General features: G+C 58.1%; 2 protein-coding genes across 4 annotated transcripts; one reads left to right on the top strand and one right to left on the bottom strand.

Moving 5' to 3' along the window:
* Positions 1-6,862: 6,862 nt before the first annotated feature.
* TPRG1L (tumor protein p63 regulated 1 like) lies at positions 6,863-10,573 on the top strand. The gene is made up of 5 exons (XM_074377615.1): positions 6,863-7,171; positions 7,265-7,356; positions 7,430-7,606; positions 8,466-8,619; positions 9,271-10,573. The coding sequence occupies exons 1-5, from the start codon at positions 6,959-6,961 to the stop codon at positions 9,463-9,465; spliced, it is 831 nt and encodes a 276-aa protein (XP_074233716.1). The 5' UTR covers positions 6,863-6,958; the 3' UTR covers positions 9,466-10,573.
* Positions 10,574-11,198: 625 nt separating this feature from the next.
* Positions 11,199-25,625, bottom strand: WRAP73 (WD repeat containing, antisense to TP73). 3 transcript variants are annotated; one of them, XM_074377611.1, is made up of 12 exons: positions 25,469-25,625; positions 23,146-23,298; positions 22,572-22,688; positions 17,090-17,198; positions 15,561-15,664; positions 14,808-14,894; positions 14,492-14,626; positions 14,339-14,416; positions 13,086-13,191; positions 12,346-12,471; positions 11,763-11,954; positions 11,199-11,525 (listed from the first exon to the last, which is right to left on the bottom strand). In XM_074377611.1, the coding sequence occupies exons 1-12, from the start codon at positions 25,535-25,537 to the stop codon at positions 11,383-11,385; spliced, it is 1,419 nt and encodes a 472-aa protein (XP_074233712.1). In that variant the 5' UTR covers positions 25,538-25,625; the 3' UTR covers positions 11,199-11,382. The 3 variants fall into 3 exon arrangements, with proteins under 3 accessions (XP_074233712.1, XP_074233713.1, XP_074233715.1); XM_074377612.1 differs by having other exon boundaries at positions 17,126-17,198; XM_074377614.1 differs by lacking the exon at positions 11,763-11,954.
* Between the last annotated feature and the right edge of the window lie 1,673 nt (positions 25,626-27,298).

Raw genomic sequence — 27,298 nt, 5'->3', positions numbered from 1 at the left:
CTGATTCTCGCTCCAGCTCCCAGGGTCCCGCTGTCGGCCCTGCACACCGGAGTGAGACACGTGCACCAAGGGTATTCCCGCGAGGTTTGCTGGTGACAGGCTGGTGACCTCGCCATCACTTTTATTTCCCCACAAGTCATGCTGGTGATTCTCCCCCACGCTTCTTCCAGATGGACTTTGGTGTCCCTTTATCCACTTCCTTCCGTGTTATGTTGGACTTTTTATTGGATTTGCATTAGATGTGTGCATTAATTCCAGAAGAACCAGCATCTTCACCGCGATGCAAGTTTGAGAAGAGCAAGAAGTGTGGAGGGGGATTTACTCTGACGGTGGAGGAAGGGCGTGCATCCCGCACCACGGGGCACTGTCCGAGGGTAGGGCGTGGACTGCAGCACTCGGGTCCCCTTGGTGCACCCACAGGGCCTCCGTGTGCGAAGGCTTCAGACTCCCTTCGAGCTGAGCTCTGCAGGGGTGTTTCTCAGCCCAAACCCCCATCCTCAAGGCCTTCAGCCAAACTGCACAAGACCTCCTGGCCCCACCCTGGCACCCCCGACAAGGTCTAGACGCAGTGTGGTCACCACGATCCTGAGCATTCGTGGGGACACTTCGGCCAGGAAGAGAGCCTTGACAGTGAGCTTTTTACATAAAGCATTTGTAAAAGACACTGCCTGTCAATGTTTTTGTCTCCTTCTTTACTGGAAATAATAAAACACCCTAATGTGGGGAGGGGGAAGCTCGTCTCACCAGCTTGGCTGGTCACTCCCACAGCAGAGGGCTCTGTCCAGCCTGCTTTCCTGGAGCTGCTGCAGCCCCTCCGCCCCGAGGTCCTGCCTGAGTCCCAGGGGAGGGGAAGAGAAGGGCGCGCACAGATGGCCCAGCACAGCCCCCTAGCGCTCCCTGAGCTACGCCAAGAGGAGAATCCAGGCTGCTGTCTGAATTTTCAGACACTTGTCCTGACGGGAAGACAAGCAAATTAATTGCCACCAAAGGTACTTCCAGGTCCCAGGGGAGAGGGCCTCGTGCTCACAGAGTGTCCACAGGGGTCCCTGTAAGCAAAGCCTGGCATTTGAAACCCTGCACCAAACACTTTCCCAGCTGGATGGGAAGCTTTCGGGCTCCGGTTCAAAGCCTGTGTCTAAACCTCTTCATTTGCCCAGGAAGAGAAACTGAAATCCAAGAAGCCATCTAAGCAGGCTGTGGATGGGCCGCAGCGCGGAGGGTGGACGGGGATTCCGGACCTGCGGGGCCTCTTGGCGCCTCTGCCCTTGTGGTGCAGCGGGAGCAGCTGGGCAGCACCCTGGAGCCGGTTGCCTCTCAGCCGCTGATCTGACAGGCCAGCTGGGCTGGGGCAGCAGGTGCGACTGCTGTTCTGTGAACAGCCAGGCCTGGCTCCCTCCCACCCCCTCCACCTCCCTTTATGGGGGCAGGGGCAGCATCAGGAAGGGTGCCACAGACCACCCACCAACCCTGAGAGCAGAGACGCACCCACTCACGCACAGGTGCCAGGTGAGGGGTGCAGCAATGTGCGGGGCGGGGTTGAGCTGTATCCCACCCGCCCCTCGCAAAAGACATCTAAGTTCTAACCCGCAGGACCTGCAAAGGCGACCAGATTTGGAAGAAGAAGGGTCTTTGCAGATGTAATTAAGAATGTCAGGATAGATTCGCCCCAGACTTAGGGGGGCCCTCCACACAATGACAGGTGTCCTTATGAGAGGAAGACGTTTGAGACACATGGAGAAACAGGAGAGGCCACGTGGCCACACGGAGGCAGGGGTGGGAGGGATGTGCCCACAAGCCAAGGGACGCCAAGGGTTGCCGGCACCCACTGGATGCTGGGCGGGCCTGGAACAGACTATCCCTCGGAGCCTCCAGAGGGAACCAGCCCCGCCCACACCTCAGCGTCAGACTTCTGGCCTCCAGCCTGGGGAGAGTAGGTTTCTGGCTCTGCCTTTAGCTGCAACCTGGTGCACCTCGAGCCCTCAGCAGCTCTGAGGTCCCACCCTTGGGGCTCCTGTGGGCACGTGCTGGCCCCGTGGCTCCCCCGACTCCCACTTCCATCACAGACAGATGTCAAAGGTGGAATCCGTGGATTTGGTAAAAAGCTAAACCACAACATCTGGAAGTCAAGGTAAGAATCTGCAGTTCCAGCTGAGACGCACGGTGCTCTGTGCTCTGGTTTGAAGGCACTTGTGGATGACCCTGCCACCTGCCGGTGAGAGCGGGAACAGCCTTTCAAAAGCGGAGAGAGGGAGAGAGAGAGAGAGGTGGGGAGAGAGAGAGGTGGGGAGAGGGAGGGAGGAGGGAGAAGGAGAGAAGCATCACAACCTCAGGGGAACGCCAGTCCGACTGGCAGGAGCCAGCCTCCCTTCCCCCTAGCCTGCCCTGCACGGCAGGCTTGGCGGGGGGGGGGCGGGGGGTCACTGGGGACCATCTGAACCCCCTCGCTGTTTACACGAATGCACTCTTACAGGGAGAACTGTGTCCCCTGCCCCCAGGCAGTCACGCCCCAGTCCTAACCACCGTGGCTCAGTAGCTGTGAACATGGCCTTGTTTGGAGATGGGGTCTTGGCAGGTGCCAGGGCTAAGATGAGGGCGTCAGGGAGGCCCTGACCCCACATGACTTGTGCCCTATGAGAAGCGGGGAGAGCCCCAGGGAGAAGACAGCCACGTGGAGATGGGGGCAGGGGTGGGGGTGACGCAGCCGCCAGCCCAGGAACACCCAGGACTGCTGGCCGCCACCGGATGCCGGAAAGGGTCTCCCCTGCAGGCTTCAGAGAGACTGAGGCCCTGCGGACCCCTTGACCTTGGACTTGTGGCCTCCAGAGTGTGAGACAACAAATGTCTGTTGTTGAGCCTCCCAGGCTGTGACACTTTGGGACGGCAGCCCCAGGAATCCGGTACAACGCCCAGTGCTGTTTGTCACTGAGCACAAGCCCAGCCTCCCCCGTGCTACCTCTGGAATTTGTGGACCTTCAGGTTACACCCCACCCCCCGCCATCCACTGATAGCTCAGGTGCCAGGTCAGCAGCCACATTGTCATGCCTACTCCTGCCAGCATCTGGGATCCTCAGGGCCCATCCATCTACCTGGTCCTGGCCCCTCCCTGCTCACCCGACGTCCTCATCCCATCCCTGGGCACCCAGTCCCAAGACTGAGGCTCGGCCCTCACTTCCGAAAGCAGAAAGGCTCCAGCATCACCCAGGGCCCCGGCGTCCAGACCTCCAGGCCATCCTCTCTCTGCATCCATTCACTCCATCCTGGCCTCTGCCCTCCATCCATCCATACTATTGGTCCAAAAGCCAGTCCTGGACATGGAGGGCAGGGAGAGGCCAAAGGAAGAGGTGGAGGCTCAAGGTTGTCAGGTGGCAGGTTAGTGATCAGGGGACTTACTGCCAAGGCTTGTCTTGGGTGCTCCGTGGTCTCCACGGTCGCCCTGATCAGCTCCCTTGCTGCGTCTTCACCAAAACTCCCAGCTACATCTCCCGCTCACCCCTACTGAAGACAGCAGGTGTCCCAGGGTTCCTCAACGCCCCCTCCCGCTGCATCCCCCGACCCAGCCCATCCACACCCGGCCTCGGCCCTCTCCCTCTGTCCCCGAGCGGATGGTGTCCTCATGCCCTAAGCTACCTGCTGGCTCCAGTGTCTGGCCCCTCAGCCTCCGCCAGGAGCTGCATGCATTCACTGGACCCCTGTCCTGTTTCTGCATCCTCACTCCGGCTGTACGGGGCCCAAGGTGGCCTGAGAGCCAGTTCAGGTGGCCCTCTCTCCACCTGTGAGCTCCTTTGAGCCTCGTGACAACCCAGGAGCCAGGTTCCAGCACTCCTGCTTTCCAGACAAGGAAAGGGAAGCAGGAGGGGTAAGTACCAGGATCAGGGTCAGCACAGCTCTGTCGGACAAGCTGGAGCTCTGAGCCTTAGCTGGCCGGGCCCGGCCAGCTTGTGAAAATGACCAGGCCTCCTCTATCCCCACATAGCTGCCACCTTCAGCTGCTACCTGCTTGGGTCATTGCTGTTCGCTTTTCACCCTCTCCTCCTTCAGCCTCATCCCCCAAGCCGTGGCCCCCTTCCCATCCCAGTCCGTCTGCTGAGATGACCCTGATCAAGGTCGCTGTGATGTCCTGCCATCGAAGCACATGACCACATCTCCCTAATTACCAAGTCTGAGAGCGTGGAAGTCCATGGCCGGCAGAGGGCAGCCTCCTCCGTCGGCCCTTCAAGCACTGGCACAGGGGCGGGGTGGGGGATAGAGCCCAGGATCTGGTCTCCAGGTCCTCTCTCTCTGTTGATGTGTGACCCTCACATCGTGTGATATGTAAAACCTCTCTGGGACTTTCTTCTCGGTCGAAGGGGGTAATAAGGCCCCGCAGGCATGTGTGTCTGGAGCAAAGGCTGTTTGCAACATCCCTGGCCCTTAGCAGAGGCTCAAGGAGCAGCAGGAACAGGGCTGATGCTAACGCTGAGGCGGCTCTTCTCATGTGCAGGGCAGGTGCTAGCCAGCACAGGTGTTAACTCACTGACTCCTCTCAACCACCATGGGAAGTAGGAACTGTTACCCCTACTCGTAAAAAAGGGAAACTGAGGCAGAGTGTGAGTGTCCAGGTCCAGTGGACAGAAGTAGGGGAGCCGGATTCAAGCCCCCATCCCGAGTCCACATGCCTGGAGGCATCAACATGCCTGCAGCTCTGCTCTGACCACCCCGCCCATCATGAAGGAGCTCAGGAGAGGGGGCAGAGGACACCTCAGGCCCAAGCGGCTCAGGCTGCCCCTCTGGGGCCTGATCCAGGCCCACCCTACGGGGACTGGGCTGAGCAGACTCAACCACGGACTCTGGTTGCCAGAGCAGGGGTGTAGGGGGGTCCGTCCCCCAAAGGGCAGGGCCCAAGGCAGTGTGATACGGCCTCTAGTCCAGGGGCGGCAGCAGCTGTGCCCACCCCACCCCAGCAGGCCAGCGGGTCTAGAAGCAGCTTGCTGCTTCTGTTTGCACACTCAGCCCTCTGTAAGAGCTTAGTGTTTTCCAGGAAGCAAAGCACCGCAGCTACGTGAATGTCTGTGGTGCGTTCGTGCCTCCTGTTTCTGTGGATGCTGACGCACAGGGAGAGTGCGCGGGGCTGTTGAGGACCTGCTGTGTGCAGAGCTCAGAGCCCTCCTGAGAGGGATGCCCCAGGACAGAATGCTGGCCACCCTGGACTCACTCACTGCCAGGGAGAGCACCTAGGTCTGCATAAGCCCGGAGGTCTTGGTTAATCGTCAGGGCCACGAGGCTGTGTGGCCCCAGGCACCCCACCAGAGCTCTCCAGACCTGTTTCTCCATCTGCAGCACCTGCACAAGAGTGTGTTTACATTCCTGGGTTCTTGTAAAATTCAAAGAACAATGGAAGGGGTTATACACCCCAAAGCACAGTTATATGCTCATTCCTGGGACTTCCCTGACTAATGGGGTGCAGGGACACACACACACACACACAGCAGGATGACCTAGCGCACACAAGTAACCACATGCAGGACACACACACAGCAGGTTGACCAGCACACGCAGAGCAGACGATTACAGGAAACAGCAGAGAACTAGCACTGAGTGGTAGGTAGTTAATGGCAGTGTCTCCTGGGCCGCGGGGTCCCAACCGAGTGTTGGAGGATGGACACAGTAGAGGTGAGGAAAGAAGCCTTTGGGGGTTGGAGGAGTAAGGGGGGGGGCAAAGAGGCTGCGGGGCGAGGATCATGGCGCTCATATTTGGGAGGGGCTGTGAACCGTCATGGATGCACAGCCTCTGGGTTTCCCTGAGGATGGGCGAGGAGGATGGTGATGAGGTGGCCCTGGGGCCTGTGGGTGCCAAGACCAGGGAGCTGAGATCCCTGGCAGGGGAGGCAGATGCCCCGGGGGGCGCCAGCTGCACGGGCGATCCCTCAGCACAAGAACAAATGCGGTTCTTAGTGCCGGGAGAAGAGCAGGGGCTGCGACAATGACTCCTGGCTCCGCCCTTGATGGAGTGACTTGGGCAAGTGACCAGGCCCTGTGCCTCAGTGCCCCTCCCCTTCCGTGGAGCAGGGGGTCGGGCGCGCCGGTTTCTAGGCGCGGCGAGTACGTCTGCATTCAGCACAGCGCTGGGCCCACGTCCCTGTTGCTCCATCCATGAACCCCCCCCCCGGTCAGGAAAGGCGGAGGCGCACAGGGAAGTGCTCGGCCCCGCGCGCCGCCGCTCCTCCAGTCCCGGAAGCCCGCGTCGCCCCTGCGGTGCAATGCGGACACCCGGGGACAGAGAGCTGGTCCGGGGGGTGGTCATCCCGGCTGAGGGGGCGCGTCCAGGGGGCGGGACTCTGGGCAGGAGGTGCATCCAGGGAAGTGGTCTCCCGCGCAGGGGTCCGCATCCAGGGGGTGGTCACCCAGGGCGGGTCCAGGGGGCGGTCACTCTGGGCAGGGGCCGGGGTCCCTTCCCTGATGCCCGCTGCACTTCAGCCGAAGCTGAACAGAAGGGGGTGGACGCCGTGCCGCAGGTCGGGGTTCCAGGACGCCCCCAACCGCCCGCCGTGCCCTGGAGGGGCGAGCCCCGAGTTTACTGGGGGAGGGGCGCTCGGCTCCGGGCTCCGCCCTCCCCGCGGGCCCTCCGCGTCACCTTGGCAACCGGCCTCGGCCCCGCCCCGCCCAGTCCCGTAAACAGGAAGTGGGCGAGCGCGCGGCGTGCTCTTCCGGTGCTGCGAGGGGCGGAAGCGATTGTGAACGATGACGGGATAGACCAATCGCAGAAGACAACTGGGGAAGAGCCAATCGTGAGGGCCTGAGGGTGCGGGAAGGGGCGGTGTCAGAGGCGGGGCTGGCGAGGCGGAGCAAATCGCGGCGGGCCGCGGCGCGGGGCGGGGCCAGGGGCGGGGCTGAGGGCTGGACTGAGGCGGCTGCAGCGGCAGCGGCTGCGACGGCGGCTGCGTCGGGTCCAGTCCGGGGTCTCTCGGCGGCGGGCGAGGTGATGCTGCAGCTGCGGGACTCGGTGGACTCAGCGGGCACAAGCCCCACGGCGGTGCTGGCGGCCGGCGAGGAGATCGCTCCGGGCGGCGGCGGCGGCGGCGGCGGCGGCGGGGGGCGGCCGGGTGCGGGCACGCCGCTGCGACAGACGCTGTGGCCGCTCAGCGTCCACGACCCCACGCGCCGCGCCCGCGTCAAGGAGTACTTCGTGTTCCGGGTGAGGCGGGGCCGGCCGGGCCGGGGCGGGGCTGGAGGGGCGCGGCGGGCGCGCGCGGCGTGACCTGTGACCTCCGCCTGCCCGCCCCCGCAGCCCGGGACCATCGAGCAGGCAGTGGAGGAGATCCGCGTGGTGGTCCGGCCGGTGGAGGACGGCGACATCCAGGGGGTGTGGCTGCTGACCGAGTAAGGGGCGCGGGCTGGGGCGGGGGGCACCGGCGCGCGGACGCGGCGCCGCGGTGACTGCTGCCTCCCGCAGGGTCGATCACTGGAACAACGAGAAGGAGCGGCTGGTGCTTATCACCGACCAGGCGCTGCTCGTCTGCAAGTACGACTTCATCAGCCTGCAGTGCCAGCAGGTGGTCAGGGTGGCCTTGAGCGCGGTGGACACCATCTCCTACGGGGAATTCCAGTTCCCCCCGAAATCGCTCAACAAGTAAGTCTGTTCAGCAGAGAACCCCCCACGGGCGCCTCCTAGTCAGTCAGCCCTTCTGAAACCAGCCCCCAGCAGATGTCTGTGTTTGTCATTACTTGGAAACATAAAAGCCTCAGCTATAAAATCGGTGGAGCTCCTTAGAATAGAAGCAGGTGGCTTCTGCCTAGCAGGTGCATTAAAAGGAATTCTGGCACAAAAGACAGCTATTAGGCTTGCAGTGAAATGAATTCGAGGTATCTTAAAGTAGACCTGATGCGGATATTCTTCAGATGAGAACCAAACTCAGCATTTTATCTCTGGCCAGGAAAGGATTACATTCTTTTTTAAATGGAAGTGGTAGCACATCACTTTAACTTGCAGACGTTCCTGAAGGTTAAATTAAACATTTAAGGGACAACGTTCAAGAGCTGACCTTCATATGTTAGGGGAGTTTTCTGAAATGGAAACCTAGACATTAGTATACTCCATTGAGTTAAACAGTAAATTTTAGACTTGTGATGTAGAGATTTGGATAGGGAATTCAGGAAACTAAGATGAGCTAAAATTTTTAACTAACAATAAGACACTCAGAAAAAAAGACTTAAAGTTACAAAAATATCACTCATCTAGTCATCCTGCTACCTGTTAAGCTTTGCTGATTGTGCAGAGACTGGCTGTAGCGTAGCTAGGACAGCGTGCTCAGCTGTCCTGTTTGCAAGTGCTGAAAGCTGTCAATGCTGGCCACACCATTCCCGTCCAAGCCCGTGGATCCTTCTCTGTCCTGAAATGTCATCAGTCTCGTGTTTAGCAGTGGAGCCAAGTGGATGTGGGTGCACAGTGGCCGTCTGTGAAGTCTGGTCCCTTCCTTCTAACTTGGCAGGCGAGAAGGTTTTGGGATCCGCATTCAGTGGGACAAGCAGAGCCGCCCGTCCTTCATAAACAGGTGGAACCCCTGGTCCACCAATGTGCCCTACACCACATTCATAGAGCACCCGATGGCCGGCGTGGATGAGAAGACAGCCTCTCTGTGCCAAGTAAGAGGACAGATGGCAGGAGCAGGGCCGCCCAGCGGTGACTGGAACGTCCTCAGCCTGCACTGCCCGGGGTGGTAGCCACATGTGGCTGTGGAACACTCACCCTGTGGCTACACTGAGAAAAGAAACTTTCAATTTTTAAAAATGTTAGTTACCTTACATGTAAGCAGCCCTGTGTAGTTAGTGGCTACTGGCCAGTGTGGCTCTATGATGTGGCCCTTTGTGGCTGTGGCTGTCTTGGGGAAGGTCCCAGAAGGGCTTCAGGGCATGGCAGGTGTCCCGGCCCTGCTCCAGCTGGGCAGTCTATGTGCTGAGCAGGAGAGGAGCTCTGGGGGGGGGGGGGAGGCGAGAGTAGGCCCCCACACGTGCCAGCTGTGCACCCTGGCCTCCTTGCTGCCTGCTGAGTGGTGGGAGGATCAGGTAGTTTACGGTGGCGAAACCACGGAGACCGGCAGAGCAAGGTCCGTGAGTGCTGCCGTCGCCCGGCCGTCACGGGACCATGGGAAGAGCCAAGGTTTCTCGAGAGCTGCCTGAGGGCGGGGCTGCAGGGCTGGGCAGGTGCTCAGCTGGGTGGGGACAGCAGGGCTGACATAGAGGCGTGGGGTCCGCTCCTGTGGATCCCCTGACCAGACCCCACCTTTTCTCTCTCAGTTGGAGAGCTTCAAAGCGCTGTTAATCCAAGCTGTCAAAAAGGCCCAGAAGGAGAGTCCTCTGCCAGGACAGGCGGGCGGCGTGCTGGTCCTGGAACGCCCCCTGCTCATCGAGACCTACGTGGGGTTGATGTCCTTTGTCAACAACGAGGCCAAGCTGGGCTACTCCATGGCCCGCGGCAAGGTCGGCTTCTAGGTGCCCTGCCCGGGCCCGTCCTGGGGAGCCGGGCAGGCGGGACCCGGGGCCTCGGGGCAGCTCCCCTGCTGCTAGCAGGCTCGGGGCCCTGACCTAAGGGTCTGGGTGTGATTGGCGGAGTCAAATGAACTGTATACTTCAGCCGGATATTGGATGTCTGGAAACCGGAGCTACAGGGAAAGCAAGGTGAATCGGGCTGTCCCCGTCCTGGCCAGCGTCAGTTTCCTAGCACCTCACTTTTCCTGTTTCTCATGGTGTCTCCATCCAGCTTCCTGCCGTCCTCCCACCCCAGCCCCTGAGCTTGTTAGTGGTAAACATTGGTGATCCCACTAGAACACCCCCGTCGGCACCTCAGCTGCGTAGACGATCACACCCAGGGAGGTACCATGTACCCCAGTGCCTGTAGTTGCAAATGTTTACAGTTGGTGTCAAATTTTGTATCTTGAGATTTAATCCGTCTTCTTCAAGCGAATACAAAAGAAGCCAGCAGACGCGAGCTCGGCGAGTCTGCCTGTCGGCTCCTGAACAGGCAGGTGCTTTTGTGTAAATGTGTGTTTGCCCTAAAGTCACACTTTCTCTAAAAGTGATCATCTGCATTGTGTTAATAACACTCACGGTATCTTCCCCAGGCCCAAAAAGGTTTGCGGAAAATCATTTTAAAACCAGTCATTAGTTTGAGAAAGCCAGATGGATAAGTTCTTTTGCACTCAATTTTGACAACTTTTAAGTTTGTATCGTCATACTCGTATTTAAAAAGAGAATTGCTTAGTTTGCTTTTAAAGGATACACTTTTAAAAAGGAACCGTATTAGGGCCTCATGCAGCAGCTGACCCCGTCCTGGTTCCCGCCACTCCCCGCAGACATGAGCTTGTGGGCGGTCGCAGCTCGCCGCCCCCACCCCGTCCGCTGCCCAGCCCTGTGCCTGGGAGCTTTTGCTGATTTTAGTGCTGGCTCACGGGTCCCTGCTCCTGATTTATGACCCTGGCGTAGCTGTAGTCAGCACGACGTGACCTGGACGCAGGGGCCTGTCTGTCAAAAAGCAGCCTCCATACCCAGCCTGGGTCCTGAGCCTTGCTTTTGGTCTTGTGGTAAAGATACTTAGAATTGAGTGGGTGTCGTTCCTTTCTTAAAGTTATTACGGCAGGTGCAGCATCTCAGAGTGGGAGCTGTCCTGCTCTAGTTTTGAACGCTGTCAACTGGCAGGGGTGCGTGTGCGTGCGTGTGTGCGTGTGCCTGCGTGCGTGCGTGTGCCTGCACAATGAGGGTTCTGCACTTGCCTGGTGCAGCTCCCTTCACAGACACCAGAGGGCGGTACACAAGCAGTCCTGCCTGAGGGGGAGGAACAAATCCTCATTTGCCTACAAGCGAGGCTCGGCCCTCGGCCCTGGCTGCTCGCGGGGAGCACCCGCAATCTTTCTGGGTGGACACTCCCTGCAGAGCTGACTGAGCAGGTCGGGGACTGTCCCTGACCGGGATGCCCCGGCACCTGCACCCCCTACCCTTGGTGGCACACCTCCCTGCCCGCCCCCGACCCCTGACCCCAGAACAGGCCCCACAGGACGCCCAGGCCGTCCTCCCAAAGCGTGCAGTGACAGGATGGAGGCTCCAAGCTGAACAGCATCCTGGGGGGGGGGGGGGCAGCTGCGTGGGGCTTGCTCACCTCTCCTGACAGCAAACTCAAAACTGACCTAGAAAACTTTTCTGTGATGTAAAGCTTTCAGGAAAAGCATTAGCCGTTTTATGAAGTAGCAAATATTTATTTAAATAATACCATACATATGTACAAAAATGCTTTGCTATAAACAATAAAAGCAAATCATTTCCTCTGGACCTGAGGAGCCCCGAGAAACCACGAGAAGCCACAGTCCTTTCCCACGGTTCCCACTGCCACCCACACGGGCCTGTCCACGCAGGGCCCTACGTGTGGTCGCCCCGCTGCCCGGAGGCGGTGCCGACCCCCTCCTCTGTCTCCAGGAAGCACAGGCAGAAGTGGTCCTTACCGAGGAGGGCCAGAGAGTCCCCGCTTAAGTGCCAGCACAGGGAGAGCACCTGGAAGTCACCTGAAGAAAGACAGGTAGCCAGAGGTTAGAGCAAGAGGGGCCAGGGCTTCAGGCCAGTGGGAGCCCCAAGTTCCACAGGTGGGCTCCTCCCAGCCTGCAGAGCTCAGCGCAGCCGGCCCGTTTCTAGTGCACACGGGCCAACCCGAGGTTTACGGAAGGTGTCCCCCTGCCTCCACCTCCAGCTGGAGGCTGGGTCTGCGGGGACACGCCATCTGCCAGGGGTCCACCTGCGCTCACCTTCCCCGGGCACCTGCACTGACACGCAGCCCGCCGGCGACCACAGGTACACCTTGCTGCCCCCCGTGCAGATGGCCAGCCGGGGCTGCCGTGGGTCCCACTGGAAGGCGCGCACGGCGGACAGCTGCTCCAGCACCGCGAACAGCCGCAGCTTCTGCACATCCCAGACCCAGACGGCGTTCGGGATGTTGTCTGAGGAGGGAGACCGCACGGGCCGCGGTTCAGCCCTGTCACGGCCCCTCACCATCCCCTCCTGAGGACGGACACTGAGCAGACAAGTGACATCTGCGCCCCCACCCGGTGTCTCAGCGGGCGGGGGTCGTGCCCCTCGGCCTCTCGGCGCACCCAGAGCCCTGCTCTTGACCCAGAAGGGAGAGACAAGGGCCGGGAGGCGGCGTGGCCGAGCTGCTGCTCTGACAGGACCAGCCGACCCAGGAAGCTTCCGCCGCTGGGACATCCACCACTTCAGCAGCAGGACGTGTGCGGGAGGCCCAAGGCCTGATTGTCCTCTCAAGCTGGCTGTACCCCTGGCCCCCGAGCAGTGGGTGGGGGACATAGCACTTATGTGGGGCGCACCACTGACCGTTCCTCGTCGCCAGGAAGTAGTTGTCGGGACTGAAGGCCAGCGCCCCGACGCCAATCCGGGGGTTGGCTCTGTCGGCAGCTGGCTTCAGCGTCTGCAGGGAGACGGGCACCTCGGCGATCTCATCTAGGCGTCAAAGGAGAGTGCGCCCTGAGCCCCCCTGGTCTGCGGTCCGCCCGGCGGCGCTGGAGAGGAGCCGCGGGCCCTGACCGCCCGTGGGCGTGAGCAAGACGTGTGGCAGGAAGAGCTCGGGGCAGGGCTTCAGGGAGAGCAGGGCTCTGTGGGAGCCTGGCCGGGGCGGACGAGGCCCGGGAGACGGAGCTGCGTCGGGCGGGCAGGAGACGCCCGGCGGCTGTTCCAGCAGCCCCTCTGACACCCTAATTACGCCCATCTTACGGGCGAGGAAACTGAACCGTGAGCAACCTGCGGGGTCCTGGCACAGCTGTGCGGCTGCACCGAGCCCCAGCTCGCCCGACAAAACGTCATCGTCGTTAAAACAAAGTCGCCCTCAGCGTCCCAGCTGTCCAGTTCCGGTTTCCAGAGCTTGTGTTCAGTCAACAAGACAGCGCTCGGGTGGCCTGCTGGCTCGGGGCTGAGGGGACGCTGACCAGGCATCATGGGGAAGGAAAAGCGTTTAAAAAAAACAAAGACTGTCTCAAGTCCACCTAGACGGAGAGGACTCCTGCGGGAACCGGGTGGGAAGGGGGCAGAGGTGGCACCCGCTGGGCTGCACTTCTTACATTTGCTCTCTGGGGACGACAGGGGACCGGCCACGGCTCTGGGTGGCAGGAAGGCGAGGTGGCCCAGCCCCAGAGGGGGGCTCTTCTCTGCCTCCTTGTACACCACCTGCAACACAGACGCGGGCAGGACGTGTGGCCGCTCCTGGGGGGGACGGGATGCTGCCCCACTCACCACGCCCCGAGCGTCCTCTGGTCCCCTCCCCCAGGCCAGCCCGTGGTCCAGCACAAGTGTGAAGATGGCTGACAGGTGGGACACGGAGTGACCGGGGCGGACAGGAAGGACAGGCGGGCAGGGTGTGGGGGACCGCGGGGAGCCCTGAGAAGCCTGGGGTCGGCCCCACCCCGACGGCCGCCTGTGAGTCCCTCCCCTGCACCTTCAGCTGGCCGTCCAATCACCGCCCGAATCCGGACCTCCACCGACTCAGACTCCCCACACCCGCAATGCCCAGCTGACCCGGGACCATACTGCAGCCCTCGCCCACCGCCTTCCTCCTCACGACAACCCCCGCCTCTCACTCAGGTCCCTCACCTGTGGGCAACTCACCAGGGGGTCTGTCCATGTCCCCGCTGTCCCCAGTGCCGGGGTGCCTGCCCTCATCCCTACTGTCCCCATAAGGCTGCGATTTCTGTCCTTGCCCTCACTGTGGCCCGGATGCTGGGGTGTCTGTCCTCGTCCCCCCATCCCCCGAGGCCAGGGTTTCTGTCTGTGTCCCTGTCTCCCAGCACCCAGGCCAGCGCCTGCTGAGTGAACAGACACACCTACCCACCTCAGGACCTCTGCGCCCCTGTTCCTGCTGCCTGAATAACTCCTCCCCAGATCCCACCTCACCTCCTCCTGGTGTTGGCCCCAGGACCCCTCGGCAGGCAGCCACCCTACCCACCCCAGAAAGATATCTGGCTCTCCCAGCCCACACTCCAGGGGCCGGAGGTCTGCCTGCTCTTTTCCAACTGGCCCAGAGCATAGCCCGCGGCCCAGCAGATGCTCAGTGGTCACAGCGTAGGGGGCAGAAGCTGGTCCAGAATGAGCCCTGGGGGTGGGAGCGCGAGAGGGAGGGCAGATGCCACTTCGGACCCGCTGGGAATGTGGCAGGAGAAACGAAGGCCACTGGTGCAGACCCACAGTGGAACGTGACAGGATCAGGTTTACGGGGATGTCAGTACACGGATCACCATAAATAATGTAAAGCGGAAAAGCAGTTTTCTACTTCCTTCCCCAAGTACTGTACGAATAGAAACATGCCTTCCAGACTTACTATTTTGGGATTATTAATGGTTGCAGGATGCCCAAACTCTGTGATCATTTTCCAAGTCACGTGGTTGAGGACGCGCACCTGGGGAGGAAAACCGCGAGGGTCAGAGCCGCCCAGCGGCCGGCGACGGGCTTCGCCTCGTGGGCCGTCTCCCACCTTCCCGTCGTAGCTCCCGACCGCCAGGAACTGACTGCTGGGGCTCCAGGCCACGGACTTGATGCCCAGGGACCACTCGTAAGCGCAGTAGGTGGACAGGAGCCGGCCATCCAAGGAGTAGAGCAGGACCTTGTACTGCGGGGACAGGGATGTCACGTGAGGCTCGGAGAGACAGGGACCCGGGGCAGGAACGTGCCTGAGGACACTGCCCTCCTCTGAGGTGGCATGGGAGCTCTCCAGCTCGACGTCTGAAGACTCACAGTTACGGCAACGTGAGCACGGGGAGAGCATGCAAATAACACGGCGGCTTCCCTACCTCCAGGCAGCTGTCCCAGGCCGCCAGCACGCAGCCGTTGGGGGCCCACTCGATGCCCGCCAGGTCCTGCGTGTCCGTGTCAAAGTGCTGCCCACAGCGGCGCAGGGAGAGATCCAAGAAATTGAAAAAATTTTCTTAAACAGATACACATACGTTTACTTTATAGCTGATGTTAACACATTTCATACTTAATTTCCTTCTGAAGCAGGACAAACATCTCTACAGCTCTGCCCTGCAGCTGTGAAATCCTGCCCGAGTGCCAGGGAGGTCCCCAGGCAGGGCGTCTGGCTGCCACGGGGCTCTGCCTCTGGCCCCCAGGCTGCACATGCTGCCCCTCTTCCTGCCCGGCTGAGCCTCACCTCCCAGGACAGCCCTGCCCCGCGCTGAGACGGCCACTCAGCTGGTGTGTCTGGGTCCACGGCCTCCAGGGGGCGGGCACTGGGTCAGTGTAAACTCCAGGTCACTCCTCCTGGGAGGGCCACACATATGCAAATACCGTTTAACTAACAAGAAAGGAGGTGGCTCAGATTTGGTGGCACACGAACTGGTCACAGCCCAAACACGCACCAGCTCGCCAAGTCCTAGAAATACTCACTGATGCGTGTTCTGTGCAGCACACCTGCCTTTGGAGACGCGGGATCACGCTTCCCCACGCTGCACGGGGGACCCCCCAGAACCTCAGGGAGCACACTGCTCCCCTCCCTCCCTGCCCTCCCCGGGGAGCCTGCTCAGGGCGGGGAGAGCGCCGCTCACCCGCAGAAGCTGCCAGTCGCTGCAGACGAAGATGCTCACGTAGTCCCGGCAGTCCCGCCTCTCCGCCAGCGCCAGGTAGCGGCCGTCCCTGGTGAAGGCCAGGCCTGCCGGGAGACGGAAAGGCCCACGGAGGAGGCCGCAGCGGTCAGTTTTCAAGGGAGGATGAGGAAGCGCGAGCGGCGGTCTGAAGTGGGGACGCGGCGCCTGCAGCGGGCTCTGCAGCGCCAGCACCTGCCCCCCAGACTTCAGACGGGCAGGGGGTCACCCCCAGGCCGGTGACCCAGAGGGTGCTGAGAGCGCGTGCCCCACGGAGCGCGCGCTCCCGGGAAAGTAACTGCAGGAAACTCGGGGGTTCAAAGCCGGCTCGCCGCCACTCCCCCTCCTTTTAGTTTTGAATTGAATTATTTCCAAGAAGTAAATTTAAGATGAGAATTTCTGGTTGAAATGTTAGGCTGTACTTTCCAGGTCCATTAGCGCACCGAGCCCGGCCGCAGCTCGCACCTCATGAGTCAAAAAAACACCTAAATGACACGGCCGCCGTTCCACTGAGAGCTGTGTGTGTCCTCGGAGGGGCACTCACATCAAGCTATAAACGTGAGAAATAAACGTACAGCTGCATCTCATGCACCTTGTTTAGCGGGCGTACATCGGTTTGCAGTGCTGCGTTGTTTCCGGTGGATGGCACAGCACTCGGCTACATGCGCGCGCGTGTGTGCGCGCGCGAGCGTGCCTCACCCTGTCTTTCCCGTGACAGGCTATGCTGCAAGGAGCTGGGTACAGCTCCCTGGGTTCTGCAGCAGGACCTGCTGTTTCAACTGCATTTCATTCAAATGTGAGTTTCAAACTGTCGATGGCAAGAGAAAAAATGGAAAGATCGTTCAAATTACGTACTGCTTCCTTCTGTTCATTGACTGAAAGACGATCGTGTAATTTCATGACTCCACAGTGGGGCACCCAGCTAGCTCTCAGCCCAGTTAAATGTCGTGGTGGGGGGTGCTCCCAGCTGGCACAGAGGACACTGGCCAGTCCTCCTGCCCCGGGACGTCCCGATGGGACAGGACCCCATCCCTCACAGAGCACACAGAGTTAAGTCAGTGGAGGATTTAGTTCAGAATTCCATGTGTGGGCTGGGGTCCCGTGACGGGACACCAACTGGAAGGGGGCTGAACACCCGGTTCGGTAACAGAGGTTCGGGATTTCGTGTAAACCCTTCTTCCTTGACTTCCTTAAAACAATCTCCTCGTTAGCTGCTGAGGTCACATAAAAGGGAGTCCTTGTCTTGTACAGACCCAGGTGGAAGCGTTTACAGAGTGAGGACTAGGAGGTCGCGGACATACTTTAAAATAATCGTGGGCGGGGTGGGTGTAGAGAAAAAAGACTGGCTATGAGCTGATACACAGCTGAAGCTACCTTTTCCCTGTTTGGAATTTCCCACGATAAAAAGGTCCACCCCCCCGCCGGCAACTGCATTTAAACAGCTTTAAGTTCAAACAGCGTGTTGTCTTGACGCACCGTCTCTACTTGCTTACTTTTGAGAAACTTCTGAGCAGCTTTGGCCAACTCACCCTGCTGACAAGCTTTGGGGTACTTGATGTAGGACACAGACTTCGTGCACAAGGACCAGACGGTTATCCGCAGCTGCCCGGAAAGGGGGAGGAGAAAAGAAACAGTATATGTTCAGCATTTTTGGAAGACTGTTGCAGCTCGTAAACCAGACTGCCAGCACCCAAGGAGGGGTCTACTTCGGAAGCAACAGTATCGCTGGTCCTGGGTGTTTTCCATCTGAAGAAATACGTCAGACTCACACTTTACTATTGCTAAATTTAAGGCTCCCCACCCCACTCGGTTTTGTTTGCATTTTGTAACAATATATCTGAGTGACACAAAGTTAAACACAAGCGCTTTTAGTTCCAAAGTGCCATGGTTCCCCCTTTATCCCCAGTTTTAGTCACTCATAGTCAACTGTGGTCTGAAAATATTAAATGGAAAATCCCAGAAATAATTCCTGAGTACAAAACCGTGTGCCGTTCTGAGCAGTGGGATGAAGGTGTGCTGCCCAGCGCCGTCCCGCCCGGATCCCCACTATCGACATCGCCGAGGCCGAGGGACCAGGACCACCCGAGGCAGAGGACCTGTCCTCCTGACGTGCGGTCCGAAGCCAAAGGCCAGGCCAGTGCCCCCGTCCTGCCCTGTGCCCCCGTCCTGCCCTGTCATCCCACATCATCACAAGAAGCTGAGTGCAGGCCAGTGAGATTTCTGGGAGAGGACTCAGTCACTTAACTTTTATTGTGGTGTACTGTTATGTCTTCTATTTCATTGTGAGTTACTGTTCATCTCTTACTGGGCCTAACTTATAAATTCAGCTTGACCACAGGCCTGTCTGTAGGATTCGGTACGCTCAGGGACTTCAGGCACCCTCTGTAGATGAGGGCCAGGGGACGGTGTGCTGTGATCAGTTCTCACATAAGAGCAAACCTAAAATTGTCACTTAGTCACAGAAACACGTTTAGGTGGGAAACCCATCTGGGACCCTCGGTCTCCTGAAGCAGGTAATGGGGAAATGGCTCTGCCTCTCCGGACAGGTGGGAGGGCGGCCTGGCCCCCAGGCTGGCAGGGACAGAAATCGGCCCGACTCCCTGAGTGGACGCCCCACTGTGCCCTGTCTCCCAGAGGATTTCTGCAGGAACCACTGCAGTCACTCTGCACACAGGTAGCCCAGAGCTGACCAGGCTGGTGCAGAAGAGAAGACATGTTAACGAGGGACCAGTGAGGGGACACAGAGCCTTGCATTGTAACCCCAACTCTGTGAGCACAGGAGGCCCGCCGCCTGCAGCTATGGGGGAGGGCCTGCCTGTCACCTCCCCGAGACTCCCTAAAAGTGAAGAGTCACCCCTGAGCAGAGTTTCTAAACTTTTGTTTCCAAAACCATCCCCATACCCTTCTCATCGGCTGTCGGGAGGTTAACTGAGGGACAGGTGCACAGAAAAAAGGGCACCTGCTACCTCTGGCCACTGGCAGCCCCAAGGCCAGTGGACACCACCAAAGCTGTGCTCGCTGGGCATGGCGCTGAGATCAGGAACACGGGCTGAAAAACTGCTCTCGGTCACACTGTAGCTTTACAAAGACTGCAGGCCTTCCCGGGAAGCAACCCGCGGGGTGGGCAGTGCATTTCTGGACCCGTGTGACCCCTGCAAACTACGCTGTTGTTTTTAGCTTAGAAGTTTAACTCTGTGTTCTCCACTTCGCCTCTTAGAAAAGAGGAAAAAACCAAACCTGATGCCTGAAACCACCCCTCTGCAAAGCTCACCCGCACCGGGGAGACGCGGGAGCACATGTGCTGCGGGGCCGGAGACTCAGATGCTATGGGAAGTGCCTGCCCTTCTTGGGAAAGGCAGCGCCACAGGCACCTGCAGACCGCCGGTGCCAGCGCCCCGGGAGCGAGGCGCACCCCGAGGTAGGCGGGTTTCCTCTAACCCCCCGGCTCCTAGAGGCCGAGGCGGGCGTGCGGTGTGAGCCAGCCAAGGAAGGTGCACACTTCCCAGCCCAGCGGGGCGGGATGCTCAGAGCCCCTGGCCTGGCAGTGTCTGTTCTGAACACCTGCCCGCCAGTGTCACGTCAAATGGCAGTGTCTGGAGGTCTCCTGGCCTGGCAGCCGGACACGGGAGGCCCTGCGGGGGGCCTGGGGACAGCATGTGCTTGTCCCCAGATGGGGGGCTTCACTTCTGGGCCTTCCTCCTCCCCCTTGTCACCACCCCCGGCCCCCAACCCCTCGCCCTCAAGGCCTTCTCCCTTGTGGTTCTGTAAAGTGCAAACTTAAGACTAAAGTGACTGCTGGGGTTAAAAAAGGATCTGAGAAGTGAGGAGAGGAGGGAAAGGTGGGGTGTCCAGGCCTGGGGACCGCCGGCGCCCTGCCCGCTGCACGCCCTGCCCCGGCCACGGAAGACACAGAGCACTGAGGCCTGATTTTCACCCACTGTCCCGTCAAGAAAAGGTTTTAAAAACCAAACTGTCTATACCTTTAATAAATCCAGTAAGAAAAGAAGAGGCAGTGAAACCCATCAACCCCACAACATGGCAGCACCTTGGGGAGGGGTGGGGGACGGGCCGCCCTGGGCCCCTGGGAGGATGAAGGGGCCATCATGGCCCTGACCTGGGACCTCAGGTCTGTCCCCACAGCACCACCGTCACGGCCTACCCACCCATTAAAGGCGTCTGTCCTCGGCAGGACCCCACAGCCCCCTCAGGACACGGTACACTTTCAAGTACTTCCAGTGTGAACTCAAATGCTGATTGCAAGAGAAACTTGCTTTTGAGAAAGTTACTTTTCTCACCTCCTTTTCCACAATACTTTCAACTTTCCTTGACATAAAAACATAAGTGCGCTTGTATTACATTCCCAGTGCTGCTGGTGACCAGGAAATTCCAGTACTGAAGCAAAAATACTTAAAATAACCTTTTCCAACTTAGAGATTGTCTGGAAAATTAACTTGTGAACTATATAGCAAATTGACAACAACAGATTATCGAGTTCTTTATCGGTGTGGAAATGTGTGTGGTTTCCCTCTCTTGTTAGAAGCGCATGCATTTAGAGGTCAAGTGCTCCGCATTTACGTATGCACACCTGCCTGACTACCCGCGGGGTAAATACCCCTGCACTGAAGCTAAAGGTCCAGAGCTCACAAACAGAATTTAACACATAGGAGCAAGTTTTATAAAGTATGTGCAAGATCTGTACAATGAAAACACAGCTTAGAAAAAAATTTTAAAGACTTAAGAAAACAAGCACCCCAGGTCTGCGGATCCAAAGCATTAATATTGTTAAGAAGCAATTATCCCCAAACTGGTCTATAGATTGGACGCAATCTCAATGTTACAATCCTAGCACAGTTTTTTTTTTTTAAGCAATTGACTATTTTAAAATTGACATGGAAATGCAAAAGACCTAGAATGGCCAAAACAACTTCAAAAAAGGACAAGACTGGAAAACACACTGATTTTGGTTTCCAGATTTACGATTAAGCTTTGGCGATCAGGACAGTCTGGTGCTGACACACAGATAGACCAGCAGATCAACAGAACAAGACGGGTCCAGGAACAGGGCCACACACAGACAGACAACTGGTTTCTGTCAACGGGGCAATGTGGGGAAGGACAGAGATTCAAGACAGATGAGACACCCCAACTGAGGCACTCACGCCCTGAAACTCCTAGGAGAAAACAGAAGACACTCCATGATCTTGGGTTGGGCAGGGATTTCTTTAGGCACAAGATGCACAAATCAAAAAAGGAAAATTGATTAGAGACTCCATCAAAATGAAAAACTGCCCTTTCAAAGGAAAGTGAAAAAGCAAGCCACAGCCCAGGAGAGGATATCTGCTACACAGACGTCTGACAAAGGACTTGTAGCCAGAATACGCCTTTACTCAGTAACACGACAAATGGCCTAATACAGAAGCGCAGAGAAATACAAAGTCACGCGGTGACCAGCACACAGGGAATGTGTCCGTCGTAAGACAAACGCAAATTACGCCATGATGAGATGCCACCACACATGAGACTGATCGCAGAAGAGGCTGTGATGACCAGCGTCACTGAGGCCGTGGGCCTGAACCTCTTCCGAGCTGCTGGTGGGACTGCCAGGGGCATAGCCACGTGGGGTAGTGGCTGCAGGCTCTTAAAATGGCACACGCCTCCCGGCGGTCTCACCCCGAGGTGTCTACCCCAAGAACCGGCCACCTCGGTTCTCACTCACGACCCCTTGTCCAAGGGGCTCACGATTTGTCTTTCACATTGAAGTTTGGGAGATGAGGACCCCCTGCCAGGTGACCATCGGAGGCTGAATTTTGGCCCAAAGAATTACAAGCATGAAGAATGTTAGACAAGGAAGTGTGAAAAGCTTGAGGCATCCCTGAGACCCTGGAAAACGTTCAGGTGCACAACGCGGAGGCTCCCGGCCCCTTCGCGTCCGGCCGCACTCCCGGCGGCCTTACCGGCAGACGTCACCTGTAAAGTATGTCTGAAAACCGAGACGGAGGTCATGCGCAGCCACGGCGCTCTGACGCAGCTATTCGGCCGTCCCCTCGCGACTGGAGTTTGTTTCCAGCGATGCGACTCAGAGAAGCAGAATGAACTCCTGCGGGTCACTCCGCACTCCCGTGGCTGGGGATAAACACTCGTCCCGCCAAACACGCTGTCACCGCGCAGAGTCTGCGCCTGCAGAGCCGGGGGCTGGGCCGGTGCGATGGGCCAGCACCCAGACCCAACGACCTCAGCGGACTCACACCCAAAGGCCAAAAGCCACCTCGTTAAAGGGACCCATACATTTTTCTATGTCCAAAAACCACACCGCTAACACCAAAGACCTTTCAGCAAACACCTTCGAGACGCCAAATGCCCTAATGTGATGCGTTTATGAGACGCAGTCACAGTGCCCGAGCTATCTCCAATTTACTACCAGATTTCAAATGTTCTTCTTCCACTCGGAGCTCCTGCCCATCGCCCCGCGCCCAGAGGAAGCCCCAGGCTTGAGGAGCAAATGAATGAAGGGGTTAGTGCCACAGATCAGACGCCTCAGAGGAAGGATGTAAATTTGTTCATACTGAAGTTCACTTTCTATTGTTGAATCAAAGGAACTGTTTCAACCCTTACAAATATAATTTGGGGGAGGGTGTAGCTCAGTGGTGGAGCACGTGCTTAGCATTCACAAGGTCCTGGGTTCAATCCTCAATACCTCCATTAATAAACAAACAAACAAATATATATATAAATAAATAAACCTAATTACCTCCCCTCCAAAAAATCAACCAAACCAAAAATATACGTATAATTTAAAATGTTTTTAAAAAATCTTTCCTTTTCATTATAACTGGGCAAAAAGAGTATATAACAACACTCATGGGCTTGTAACGCTCTGATGACCAAAGTCGTGTTTCTTCCTCCCAATCGCCCACCGGAATGCTCCCAAGCCATCTCCGGAGGAAGGGTGGGGCAGGCATCCGGGCGCCTACTCACATGAAACTCCGTCGTGTTGAGGATGTGGCGCCCGTCCGGGCTCCAGCAGGAAGCCACCAGCCCGGCCGAGCCCTCGTCTATCTTGCAGTGCCACTCTGGCTGCTCCAGAGACCACACCTGGGTTCGTGAGAGAGACCAGGGCACTAATTAGGCTTCCAGTCTGAAGGGCTGGTTCTGGACGACACCAGAGGAGGCCACGCTTCTCCGTGACGTCACTTTGCTGTAGTTTGGAGGGTTTCTCCACTTTGCCGTCCTCAAGACCCTATTCAGTTAATTAAGTCTGGGGTCTCAAACAAAACACCCCACCCAACGCTCCCTGAACACACGGTGTGTAGGCTGCTGGGCTGCCGTCCGAACACTTCCCGTTCCTGAGTTAATGTGGTCACAGATCATGAATATTTAAGTGTCTTCTTGTTTTAAAAGTACTTCAACTACGAGAGAACTATGATGACCTTAGAAGGAAGCGGGCTTTGAGCTGCGCTGCCTCCCTTCCTGCCCAGGAGGGCCCAGGGCAGGACCCTGCGTGGGGAAGGGGATCCCGGGGAGGCGGCAGGCCGAGCCGCGGGCAGCGTACCTGCACCAGCCCCCGCTTGTACAGGGCACACAGGATGAAGAGCGAGTCGGCCGACCACTCGATGTGCTGGATCTGGTCCAGGCATGTGTACAGCTGGACGACCTGAAGAGTGTTCGCATCCCGGACCACTAGCCGGTACTGGACACAGGAAGCCTGGGAGGGGAGAGGAGAGGCCTTGCTGGCGTGCACTCCACCAGAGGGGGTGGGGGGCTCTCGGGTATCAGCGCCGCCCTCTGCTCAGGAAGGCTCTCCTCCTCTCCTTTCAGACATGCTTTCTGTCTAGATAGCCTCGGGTTTATCGCCTGGAGAGCACATTCTAAACAAAAGATGAGTCAATAAAAAGATGAAAACTGAAACACACAAACTAGGAGTTAAACCCGTTCCACTCCAGGAAGAAGCAGCATTTTAAAACTCTCGATTCGAGTCTTTTTCTGCTCCCTTCTTCATTGCACGACAAAAACTAAAGCGGGAAGCCGCTGGGAAAAAGGCCCCTGTGAACAGCCAAGCCCTCTGGCCTGGCTGCCTGCAGACTCTGCGTGGAGTAAGGATGGAGGCTGACGCTCAGAGGAGAAGGGGCTCTCCCCTCTGTTCAAGGCCCACCTTGGGGCGAACCAACAGAAAGCGAATGCTCAGGTTTGAACTTCTGCAAGAGTAAGGGCATTTCATAAATGCTCATTTACCTACTGTGAGAGAACGGAAAACACACGTTAGTCTCTGCCGCCAGGTCCTGACACAGGGCTCCTGAAACCCTTGGAACCTCCTGGGTCAGAGGAGCATGCTCTGTTCTTGGGGAGCAACCCTGGGTGGCACCTGGGTGGGGGCTACTCCCCAGAAAGACCCAGCAGGACTAGAAACCTGGAATTTCCAGCCCAGCCCCTTTCTCTTCAGGGAAAAAGCCTGAAGATGAAGTTAATGACCACCCATGCATATGTGATGAAACCTGAATAAAATCCCAATATGGGACTCAGAGAGCTTGCAGATGGATGAACACATCTATATATGAGGGGGACACACTGAACTCCAGGGGACAGAACCTCCTGCATCAAGACCCGCCAGGCCCCTCCCTGTGCGCCTCCTCATCTGGCTGTATCACATCCTTCAATAAACTGCTAGCCCTCCGTGTTCTCTGAGTCCTGTGAGCTGCTCTAGCAAATTAGTGGAACCCAAAGAGCAGATCATGGAAACCTCCAATCCACAGCCAGTTGGTCAGAAGCACAGGTGACAATCTGGACTTCCAAGTGGCGTCTGAAGAGGGGGGCAGCCTTGTTGGACTGAGCCCGTAACCTGGGGAATGTGACGCTCTCTCTAGGTAGACAGTGCCAGAACTGAGTCAAACTGCAGGACACAGAGCTGGTGTGGAGAACTGCTTGGTGTTGGGGGTAGGCCCACACACTGCTGATCAGATGTGGCAGAAGTGTTGCGCGTGGCAGGCAGCAGGGTGGGAGTGAAGGAGACTCAGGAGGGAGGACGCCTGCATCACCTTCGTCCTAACCCTGACTCTGAAAATGTTCAACTGTTAGTACAGCTTTCCTAAAGGTACAGCTACTTCATGTCCATATTTGTTAATACCCACGTTCAAGTAAATAGCTGACGTGCCTGAGTGTGCTTTCCTGCTAACAGCAGAGTAATCACAGTTTAAAAATCAAGAGGGGGTGGGGATGGATAAACTGGGAGTTCAAGATTTGCAGATACTACTGTGTATACAACAGATAAACAACAAGTTTCTTCTGTAGAGCACAGGAAACTATATTCAGCATCTTGTAGTCATCTATAATGAAAAAGAACATGAAAACGAATACATGTGTGTATACGGAGGACTGAAACACGATGCTGTGGACCAGAAAGTAACACAACGTTGCAAACTGACTATACTTCAGTAAAAAAAAAAACAAGAATGGACTCTTAAATGTTAACTGCTTCATTTTGTACTTATCAAGGTCAAACTAGATTCCTGGGTTTTTGTTTCATGAACTTCTATCAAAAAAAGGGCCACATGAATTTTGCACGGAAAAAGGAGCGTGGGAGAGAGACTGCAGATCAGAACACATATGTGTCCTGTGCTTACTGTTTTTCACACTGTCGCTTTGAAAACTGATCTGCAGCACCTGCCCGGGTCTCCTGTCTGCAACAGCAGCCCAGGCCCCCTGCCCGGGGCGCCTGCCGGGGGCCGCTGCCCAGGCAGGGTCCACCGCTGCGGGCCCCGAGCTCCCTCCATCCGGGCCCCGCGGCCGCCCCGCTCCCGGATCCTGGGTCCGCGCCACCCGCTGTGGACACGCGCCTCCCGCGGAGGGCCCGCCGCCGGCCAGGCCCCGCGGCCGCTCACCAGGTACTTCCCGTCCGGGGAGAACTTGCACAGCAGGCTGGACAGCTTGAACACCTCGGAGAAGTTCATGGCGGCCGCCGAACTCCTCGCCCGCGAAGCCGGGCCGGCACAGCCCGCCGCAACCGCCCTTCCGCGGCCGGAAGTGACGGGAAGGCGGGAAGCACGCCGCAGCCAATCAGGGCCGAGGGCGCGCGCGCGGCATTGTGGGGCTCGTAGTTCTCCCCGCCCCGCACGCCACAGCGCCGCGAAGCCGGCGCCGCTTTTCGTCCCACCCGGGATTTCCGCCAGTCACCGAGCGGGAGAGGCCTCGAGGTCCCCTTCGGCTAGGGTTGCCAGATAAAACGCAGGACGTACACTTAAACTGAATTTCAGATAAGCAACGAGTCATTTTCTAGGGTAAATACGTCCCCAAATATCTACATAGCACATATTTATAACAAAATTATCCCCTTATCTGAAATCCAAATTTAACTGGCGTCCTGTGTGTATTTCTATGTATTTGTGTTTAATGTAAATACATATTTACATGCAAATATACCCACACACAAATAGGCGTTTGTATAGATATAATAGATGCTATAGTGCATAATACATACATAACACATGTATTGTATTTTATACATAGAATATAAATAAATACTCGTTTTTCCTCGTTTGTCTTTTGGCTAAATCTGGCAACCACGCCTGCAGCGAAGCCGTCACTTCGCGCTCAGGAGGGCATCGGATCAGGGAGAGAACGAATTTGACGCTTGCTCCGCAGGGAGAGCACCCGGGTCCTGTGCACCCGCCTGTCCGTCGCACGCACGCACCTGCGCGCGGACCTGCGCAGAGAAGGACACCCAGGCCCGGACCCGGGGCCAGCCGCACCCGCCCTCGGTACGGACCGCAGCGAGCACCCTCGTCGGCGCTGCTTCTGCCGACCTTGCTCGCTGCCCGGCGCGTGCCTGTCCTCTCGCCCAGTGGGGACCCCGGTCCTTTTCTCCCAACAGCAGCCTCTAGCCGCCTGGTCCAGGACCCGCGGGCGCGTCCGCTGCTCACGGGTTCGCGCGGACTCTGACACCCAGCCCCGACCCTGCGTTCTGAGAACCAAGACCCGACCTGGGTCCTCCTCGCACCTCCGCGCGCCCAGCCCGGGCCTGCGCCCTGCAGAAGCCCCCCGCCCCACCCCCAACTTCCCGGAACGAAAAGGTTGAGGATGCAAGCAGGCGTCCTGCTTCGCAGTGCCGGCATTTTCTGTCCCCGGCCAGTTCAACCCCCGATTGTGATTCATCTTTGGGTCCCGTCCCCTGCTCCCGCACCTTGCAAACAATAGGTGAGCAATAAAAGTGCGTGGAAGTCTGCCAGACGCGCCAGGTGAGGTGCGGACCCCGTGCAGCCAGAGAAGCGGGTCTGCACCAGCCGGGGGTGCGCACAGTTCCACGGGCGACACCGACGCGGGGCTCCCTTTGGCCTGGGGGCACCGGTTCGGAGGCAGATAACCGGTCCTTTGAGCACAAGTAGGCAGCGCACAACAGGTGCCGCCGCCGAGAGCCTTTCAAAACTCATCCTGCATGTCGGGTTCTGCAGCCGAGGCCCGACGTACTAGGTGGGAGCCCTGGAAGCCCAGGTCTGCCCTGGGGGGAGGCCCGGACCTTGGAGCCACAGGTGTCGCGAGCCCGAGAGAAGCCTCGACCTGAGGCGGGTCTCTGCGCGCAGAAAGCAATGCCTCGTGCACGACCCACGTGTCGTCGTGTACACGCGCGCCTACCTGCGCAACGAGGAACGGAATCCTACCCCCGGGGCCAGGAGGCAGCGGCCGGGGGAGGGGGCAAGGTGCGGGCCGCGGGACCT

This window comes from Camelus bactrianus, chromosome 13, assembly GCF_048773025.1.
Source record: "Camelus bactrianus isolate YW-2024 breed Bactrian camel chromosome 13, ASM4877302v1, whole genome shotgun sequence".
In the NCBI taxonomy this organism is placed as follows: domain Eukaryota; kingdom Metazoa; phylum Chordata; class Mammalia; order Artiodactyla; family Camelidae; genus Camelus; species Camelus bactrianus.
This window is presented reverse-complemented; position numbering and strand designations above follow the sequence as displayed.

What these genes read in the sequence shown, in the direction of transcription:
- WRAP73 (XM_074377611.1), bottom strand. Translation starts at nt 25,537, where the DNA reads ATGAACTTCTCCGAGGTGTTCAAGCTGTCCAGCCTGCTGTGCAAGTTC. An exon ending in TCAACACGACGGAGTTTCAT is followed by an intron (nt 17,199 to 22,571) that starts GTGAGTAGGCGC and finishes CTTTCCGGGCAG; the next exon opens with CTGCGGATAACCGTCTGGTC. An exon ending in CCATTAATAATCCCAAAATA is followed by an intron (nt 13,192 to 14,338) that starts GTAAGTCTGGAA and finishes TCTGTGTTGCAG; the next exon opens with GTGGTGTACAAGGAGGCAGA.
- TPRG1L (XM_074377615.1), top strand. Translation starts at nt 6,959, where the DNA reads ATGCTGCAGCTGCGGGACTCGGTGGACTCAGCGGGCACAAGCCCCACG. An exon ending in CCCCCGAAATCGCTCAACAA is followed by an intron (nt 7,607 to 8,465) that starts GTAAGTCTGTTC and finishes CTAACTTGGCAG; the next exon opens with GCGAGAAGGTTTTGGGATCC. An exon ending in AGACAGCCTCTCTGTGCCAA is followed by an intron (nt 8,620 to 9,270) that starts GTAAGAGGACAG and finishes TTTCTCTCTCAG; the next exon opens with TTGGAGAGCTTCAAAGCGCT.